This window comes from Capsella rubella, unplaced genomic scaffold, assembly GCF_000375325.1.
Source record: "Capsella rubella cultivar Monte Gargano unplaced genomic scaffold, Caprub1_0 scaffold_5, whole genome shotgun sequence".
In the NCBI taxonomy this organism is placed as follows: Eukaryota; Viridiplantae; Streptophyta; class Magnoliopsida; order Brassicales; family Brassicaceae; genus Capsella; species Capsella rubella.
Window position 1 is genome coordinate 13,571,873 of NW_006238919.1, and position 8,318 is coordinate 13,580,190.

Consider the following 8,318-nt stretch of genomic DNA (forward strand, 5'->3'; position numbering starts at 1 on the left):
ATCCCAGCCACTTGACATTCTCTACAACTGTATATCGATGCTTTTGTATTAACAAATAAAATGATTACTATAATAACAATTTGTAATATAGTTCTAATTTAACCTGTGCCAACAAACAAATTTAAAATATACTCCTCCCATGAAGGCCTACTACTTAATTAAAATATTCATCATCGGTTTAATCCTCGGGCAATGGGATCGCTTATTAATATTAAGGAAATATTCATCAACTAAAAAACTATATAGTATATTACAGACGACTATTAAATATTGATATTGATGCATGCATGTCATACAAGTCACAACCACGTACAATATAAACTGTAACTGAAATTCATTTTTGGACCAAAATCGAATTCAGCATCCGCTTTCTACAACAGGTAACAAGAAAACGTAAACGTGTAACAATTTTTCAACTTGAATGATTAGAAAGGATTCGTATCATTGATGTTCATCGTGATGTTCCATAAAAAAAAAAAAAAAAAGAAATCTGTATATATAATATTGTTCAACTGACGACCAAAAAGGTCAATTAATTTTCTAGATTTTAGTAGGGTTTAGGTTCAGAGAAGTCAAATTCGCCAGCTACGAAGGGGAAAAAAAAGAAATGAAAAAAGTGAACTATACAAATATTAATCGACATAGACAAATATGTTTCGTATTCTTTATTAATTGTTAAACCACTGATCCAACTTTCGATGCTTTTGCAAGCACAGAATAATGGTAGAAAAAACATATTTTGGGTTTGACGGATTTCTCAATGCGGGGAGAGAGTTGTAACTATAAGAATATGCATTTGAACTGTCTCCGATAACCTATTAGTCCTTTATCATAATATAAAAAAAAAAAAACAAGGAATTATATAATACTTTTATTATTGTATTGCTTACTTTTTAAATTCTAAGCTCCAAACCCCTAAGATGTGATCATTTGGTGATGAACCAACTTAACAAGAGTTTTGCTGTACAAAGAGGGTTCTTTTAACACAGAAACAAAACATCAGGCTTCTTCTAATCTTTTGCAACTGAAAATACACTTAGACAAAGTTGCTCTCAATTCCCACAGGATTTCTTGTACCCCAAGAACCAACCGAGAAAAAAAGTAATAGAAACTAAAGCAGACCTCAGCAATTGACAAAAACAAAAAAAAAAAGTAAATAGAAGGAGTTGGGAGTGCAGGATTGTACCGGATGGTTCTCAGTAACGTCTTCCTTACAACCCATTATAGTCACACCTTCATCAATTCCTGTGGATTCATATATGTGTGTGGTAATGATTAATGGCTACTAACTCTATAGGATGGATCAAAGACAAAAGTAGACTGACTGAACTGACTGATACCTTCTCTTTCTGTTTGTACAGCTCCTCTATCTTCTTCATGTATATATCAATTAGTTTCTGCCATTACCAATAACATCAAAGTTTTGTCAGTCACACTTAACCATCAATAATTCTCTGGTTCTCGCCTTTTTGTTTTCTTAGACCAAACTCTTGTGTGGTTTATTTACCTGCAAATCACTTGACAAATCCTTCACGTTGTCTTCTGACAGCTTCTTCTCCTGCACAAATGAAGCTCGAATTTAACAAATAGGATCACAAGGAATAGCCAACAAGAAGAAGAAAAGAAAACTAAAGATCTCTTGGAACCTTCTCGAGTTTATCATAAGATTTCAAGGCATCTCTCCTTATGTTCCTCAATGCAACCTATACGAAAAAGATGTGCTAAGATTAGGAACACGAAGGGTTTAGGCACATCATTATGCACAACTAAGTTTTGTAGAAAGTATTGAATATCCCCATTATAAAGAGAGGTAAGCACTAGTACTGACCTTTCCTTCTTCAGACTGTTTTGCTACAACCTTTGATAGTTCCTGCAGCGGTACAATTAAAAGGTAAGGCCGCACATTGAAAATCATTAGAGATGAGGCTTGCCAGGAAGAGATACCTTTCTTCTCTCCGATGTGAGAGGAGGCAAGGACAAACGAATCACATCTCCATCGTTATTAGGAGTGACTCCAAGATCAGAACTCACGATGGCCTTCTCGATAGCCTTCAAGCTGGAAGGGTATGAAAGCATTGGGATGTATCATGAAGCTACCAAGAGAAAGCAGACATGAACAGAGAAGCAAAAGCGCATCATTGGGCATGTACCTGGATTTGTCATATGGCTGTAGCAAAAGAGAACTTCCATCCGGGGTACTGATTTGGGCAATGCTTTTCAGACTTACTGGACTTCCGTAGTACTCCACCTGGAAACCGAAGACGATACAGCAAAGTTGAATATATGAAACCAAAGTATGGCTGTAAATAGGATGCAGAACCTTATACCTCAATCTTGTCAAGCATTGCTGCATTGGATCTCCCTGTCCTTATGGAATTGAAACTCGTACGAAGCGTGTCAATGGTCTTCTCCATCTTTGATTTCTGGATTGCACCAAAAACAGAAACCAGAATCATATCTAAAGAGATTCCTCGATCCCACAGACTAAAGAATAAACAAAAAAAAATACAAGTTGTGAAATACATACAGCATCATTCTCAATTGCAGACTTCTCGGCTTCTATTTCTTCAATAGTTGCAGACCTTATCACCAATCTAGAATTCACAAACAAACGATAACATACAGAGATGTAACTATAAACCAAACATCAAAAACGAATTCGCCACATTTGTGTTACACAAAATTATTGGAGCCTGCCTCTTCTGTAGAGAACGCTTGACAACGGGGCCACCGGAGAGATTGAGGCCCGCACCGAGGCGAAGCTTGTCGGTCTTTAACGAACACGCGAATAAGCGAGCAGAGGGAGATCTCGCTGAAGCGATTATCCTCAAACACGAATCTACCAAGGCATAAAGAGAATATTAGCGAGCCAAATAAATGAGAGCGGACTGACAGTGAGGAAGCGATAGAGGCCGTACCTGGGAGAGAGAGGAGAGACTTGGAGTAGTTCGCTCTGAATCGAAGAACCGGTGCCGTGGGAGCAGTGGAGCCCGAGAATGAAGCCGCCATGGCAGTAGCCGTACAAGTGAGAAGTAGTCACTAAACTCTTAAGAAAACCTTTCTTTCGTTCGTCAATGTAATTGAAAGGGAGGGAGACGATGAAGACCAAATTGTTCGGGATAAGGAACGCGGAGCTCTGTTTGGATGTACGGCTCCAACTATAATCCTTTTACAGATACCATTACTTGGGCTTTTACATGGGCCGAAATATCCTTTCGGAAAAATGATGTGTGGTTCAATAATGGTGTTGACAATACTTATGGGTACGTTGAGAGGATCTGTAGCTTCTTCGGTCCACAGAGTGGGTGGCTCCGCAGGATGGACAATTCTCGGCAAAGTCGACTACCATAAATGGACTTCATCTGATGCTTTTACTGCCGGCGATGTAAAAAGGTGAAACAAAATGAAAAATTCCAAAAAAAAAAAAGAAAAGAAATGGACTAGATAATTGAAAAGGGTTTGAGGCAAGATAGTTGGGCCTGAGCCCACGATACTTGTATCCGGTGGCAGAAGATGATGATCAAATGGTCAGGTTTTTGTAGCTTGGTAAAAAGGAATTGAATATATTTTCTTTTTGCTGAAGAAAAGGAAATGTAATAAAGAAAAAAGAAGAAGAAGAAGAAGAAGGAGGGGGTTATCAACAAACATATTTGTTTCATGGACCAAATCAAAGCGAATACTGTACATAAATTATATTGTGTCATAAATAGGGGTCTTAAATGCAGACAATTAAAAAATTAATGGCCCACTGATAACATCATAAACACAATTTATATAATAATAGTAGTATTTAATAATTTTGCCGGTTCTTCGTCGATTCCACGTCCTACTTCATTTATGATGGATAGATACTGTATTTGTTTTTAAAAAAAAAAAAGTTAAGACAAATGAGTTTAGGGGGTGTATTGAACTGCATATTTTAGGAGATTTGGTGAGATTTTAATATTTTAGAATTTTGAGAGATTTGAGTGAAGATTGTACAATGTTGGGTTATTTGTTAGAGAATTAAAAAAAAAATAACTTGTGATTTGGTGAGATTTGATTATTAAATTTAAAGTGACTTTAGGATACTTATGGATAATTTAACATTGATAACTTAAAAAAAAAAAAAAGAGAGATAGAACTTGTATATGAAGTCATACGTCAAGAAGATTAACATTTGAACTCGACGACGTCTGTATCTTATAAGACGATGATGACAAAGCTCATCTGTCATGACTTATGTGAAGTCTCTCCTCATAGATATGGTTTTTGGTAGTGTCTGCTAACGCATCCAAATTCTATTGTAGTAGTATTCTTTTGGGAGAGTCTGTCTGACTCACCGTTTATTTTATAAACAATGTCAGTGTTGTTATTAAGTCCCACTAAAACTGTATAAGGTTTAATATATGCATGTCGAGAGTCACGACCGTGATTAAACGAAACAAGCTTGCGATCTAGAACTACTAATTAGTCACATACCCAAAAAATAATTAGAAAAGAAGACATCATGTCATGTCATAAGTGTATGTTATGTATGTATATTGAGTTAAAAGTTGTAGTTCATGTAATTTTGGTTAACCATTAAAACTAAAAATGCTAAGAATAATGCAGTAAATTATGTTTCTCACCGTTGGCAAGCTCCATTTATGATTATTTGGACATTTGCTATATGTATATATCAGTATATGTAGGATCAGCATATAATATACAACAACGAACGATGTTGATCTTATTTTGGACCATAACAGAGCACAATAACACATTAAAACCAACAACGAAGGAAGACAAAACAAAGTTATTACACTCTCGGCTGAGAGGATGGTGCACAGAAAGTTACACTCTCACCATAAGTCAATAACACAGGATCCATAGGTGCTGTGATTGAACCAGTACTCACTGGTTACATCTCTGCCATAAGCTGGGACGCAGTGTTTTACATGTTGATGACTGCAGCTTTGATCTGGGTTGCTGGTCACTAAACTAATCATAGCAGAAGTCAAAGCTATATTGTTTGGATCAGAAGATGAAGTAGCTGCATCATCATCACCAGCAACCAGAGCTCCCATTGATGTCCTCCTTTGAGTCTTTTTCTAACAATTTCACAAGCGAGACACTTTTTTATATCTTTTAAAGTTCGTTCCTTTTTTTCCCAGCTCTGTCTGTTAACATGATCATGTCTTCATTTCTAAAGTTTGAATGAGATTTAAATTTATCGAATATGAAAGTAGAAAGCGATAAAACTGATCGAATCAGCTGAAAATTATTAAAATCTGAGAAAAGGAATAAAACCAACAAACGAAGGAAGATAGAACAACATCCGATTTTTTTTTTGGGCAACTTATCAAATTACTTAAACACATAACAAAGTTACACTCTCGGCTGAGAAGATAAAAAAACAGACAATGTAGCAGCCTTAGCCAAGGAATCAGCAAGGCCATTATCAAGCTAGAACAGAGCAACATCCAATATGTAAAGAAATTTACCCATCAATACAATTCCATTGATCAAAACCCTAAAATTGATAAGTATTAATCCTGAATTTGTGAAAACTACACAAGGCACAAAAACCCAAACGAGGATTGAAATCAAAGAGAGATGCAACAAAAAGATCAAAGCAAATACTTACCGCAAGGATAAGATTAGGCATCTTCCCGTCACAAGCGATCAGAGACGGCGTCTTCGTTACCAACGATATCGACTACTTTGTTCGGTCTGTATTTCTCCTCCCATGGTTCTTCTCTGCTGGAAGAGGCTGAAGAAGAAGACGTCATTTTTTCATCGGCCGAGCAACAAATATATTTGAGAGTGAGAGAGAAAGTATAGAAGAGAGATGGTTTACGATCATTTGTTTTTTTAATTGGTTTCATACCCCTTTTTAAAATCCTTCAAAGTTTCACCTATAAAGGTGTGATTTCTCAGTCATATCTTTTAACTAAAAATGTTAGACAAGTCTCCTAGAATCACATTCAGTAGTTTTTAAAAGAAAATTTGTGATATTTTGAATAACAGTATATTTAAAATGAAATTTATAAATTATTGATTGAATAACAAGAGATTGTGAATGATTTTAACTGATTTCTATAAATTCCAGATTCAATAACATAGGATTTCGTAAGATTTTTAAAAATGACTAATTGAATAACAGGGAATTTTAACAATACTTTAAAATCTCCTAAAATATGCAGTTCAATACACCCCCCTTAGTTTTATTATATTATTAATAAGAAAAAGAGAGATTAGGAAAGGGAGGTAAGTGGTAATAATGTGATTAGCAGCGGGGGCGGAGGAGCCAGTAATGCAGCCGAGGTTCGCGGTTACTCCTTGACCTTCAAAACTGACATTTCCTACTCACTCACACGTGCGAGGACAGTCCCCTACTCACTTGTTTTTTTTTGTTTTTTTATTCTTTGTCCGTATAAAATAAATCGTGAATACAACTGTTTTACTCAAAAAAAAAAAAAATACAGTAACTTATTTGTGGAATCTACTAGTAGTAACTGTTAACCAAGAAAACAATAAATGTTATAAAGATGACAAAAATAGTACTCATTACAAGAGCTAATTAAAATAAAAAAATAAAAAAACTCTCAAAATTAATCGAAAAGAAAAGGCAGGGGATGTTGTTGTTAGAGCAGGATTAACGGTGGTATCTTAGGTGATTTTTAATTTTTTTATGATTAAAATTAAATGTTTAATCATCATTTAGCATAACATACGTCGCTTGTTTAAGATACGTAAACTGTGATAAGAGACGGACATGTTCCAGCTTTTTATTGGTGGAAGAAGAAAAAGAAAGGAAAAAAAAAACTCTTCTCGCGTTCTGTCTTCTCCTCATTTCACTCTCGTGAAAACAAAGTTTTTTTTCCTTTTGGCGATGAAGATGGCGATTCGGCTCATCTCCGATCTTCCGCCGTAGATGTCGTCCGGCCGACCAATCTGAGAGATATCACGACCTCCAGCGTTGCGGGAGTTCCACGGGAGGAGGAGATGCTGAAATCAACAAGTGGTGTGAGAAAAAGGCGGCGAGGAGTACCGGAAATTGTTGGCTCCGATTTGTTCCAATCCTTCTCAAATCGGTAAGTTATGGTATGAATCTCTCTCTCTGGATGTTCGAAATCATGTTGTTTGAATGTTGAGAATTTAGGGTTCATCGGTTTGGGAAATTAGGATTTTATTTTGTTGATGTAAAATTGGGGTTAATTGTGTTTCTCTTTATACTTAGGCATGATTTGTTAAGGGTCTACACCAATGGCACCGATTTAATCTGATTATTTGTGTAGATAGTTTTATTTCGATGGTTTGTGTTGATGAGTGTTTCGATTTACACTTTGCTGTGATTTTAGGTGATGCAAGATGCTTGTAAAACATTGTTTGTGTCTGGTTTGTGTCATTTATAAGTACTATGCGAATGAGGTAAAAAATTCTTTTAGATTTATGTGTTATAATTCTCTGTTTTTGATATTAGATTAGTTCAGTTCTCTTTTCATATGATCTATGGGGTCGAATGATTTTGTTAACACTTGGTTTGACTATTTGTTTATGTTATACAAACTATGCGAATGAGATTAAGAATTGTTTGAGGTTTGTGTGTTTAAATTCTGTGTATTTCATACAGTTTAGATTAGTGTATGTGTTTGTTTGTGTTGTTGATAATTATTTCAGTCTTTTCTAACACATTGTTCTGTGTTTTTCTGCAAGGTTAATATGGAGATACAAACACATTGTACAAAGAAGAGCGACAATAAAACACATAATACAATCCTATGGGTGTGATATCTCGTGAAGATAGTCATAATGTGAGAGGCTTGAGTTTAAAGTCTTTACTATGAGCGAGAGAAAGAGAAGAAAAAGAAGTTGTTATATATATATATATATATATATATGTGAAATTTTAAATTTTCAATAACTATATCTTTTAATTTGTATATTATGTATTTTCAAAAATTCCAAATTTTAATTTAATTTTTAAATATTTTCTTTTTTCCTAAGAACCCCAAATTAACAGACTACCAATAATCACTTCTCAAAACCAAAAACCAAAATACAACTCTTACCTTTAACTTTTTCAAATATACTAATAAACTAATCATAAGAGAAAATTTTAACATCTTATGGATAATGTTGCTCTTACCAAAAATTATAAATACCCGAATGAAAGCTTTAATAATAGCCTGTATTACAGTTTCTGTTAAACTCTATATATATATATATTTAAAAAATAAGCTTCAAAATAATATCATCCTCATAAATAGAAAAGAGGGAAACAAAAATGTGCACCGTCAGAGGGAGAGGGAGGAGGGGAGTGTATATATATATATATATATATATATATATAG

The 8,318-nt window shown here is 34.8% G+C and overlaps 1 protein-coding gene and 1 long non-coding RNA gene across 2 annotated transcripts; one reads left to right on the forward strand and one right to left on the reverse strand.

Annotated features, from left to right (window-relative positions):
- Nucleotides 1–903: 903 nt before the first annotated feature.
- On the reverse strand, nucleotides 904–3,629 carry LOC17885262 (ribosome-recycling factor, chloroplastic). The gene is made up of 11 exons (XM_023783305.1): nucleotides 2,919–3,629; nucleotides 2,698–2,839; nucleotides 2,528–2,594; nucleotides 2,328–2,423; nucleotides 2,151–2,248; nucleotides 1,945–2,056; nucleotides 1,829–1,870; nucleotides 1,647–1,703; nucleotides 1,508–1,558; nucleotides 1,341–1,397; nucleotides 904–1,245 (listed from the first exon to the last, which is right to left on the reverse strand). The coding sequence occupies exons 1-11, from the start codon at nucleotides 3,007–3,009 to the stop codon at nucleotides 1,228–1,230; spliced, it is 831 nt and encodes a 276-aa protein (XP_023639073.1). The 5' UTR covers nucleotides 3,010–3,629; the 3' UTR covers nucleotides 904–1,227.
- A 3,170-nt stretch (nucleotides 3,630–6,799) lies between these two features.
- On the forward strand, nucleotides 6,800–7,729 carry LOC111830581. The gene is made up of 2 exons (XR_002833991.1): nucleotides 6,800–7,058; nucleotides 7,681–7,729. It is a non-coding gene; the product is annotated as an uncharacterized LOC111830581 (long non-coding RNA).
- The last annotated feature ends 589 nt before the right edge of the window (nucleotides 7,730–8,318 follow it).

What these genes read in the sequence shown, in the direction of transcription:
- LOC17885262 (XM_023783305.1), bottom strand. Translation starts at nt 3,009, where the DNA reads ATGGCGGCTTCATTCTCGGGCTCCACTGCTCCCACGGCACCGGTTCTT. An exon ending in CAGCCATATGACAAATCCAG is followed by an intron (nt 2,057 to 2,150) that starts GTACATGCCCAA and finishes ATACCCTTCCAG; the next exon opens with CTTGAAGGCTATCGAGAAGG. An exon ending in ATTTGTCAAGTGATTTGCAG is followed by an intron (nt 1,398 to 1,507) that starts GTAAATAAACCA and finishes TGGTAATGGCAG; the next exon opens with AAACTAATTGATATATACAT.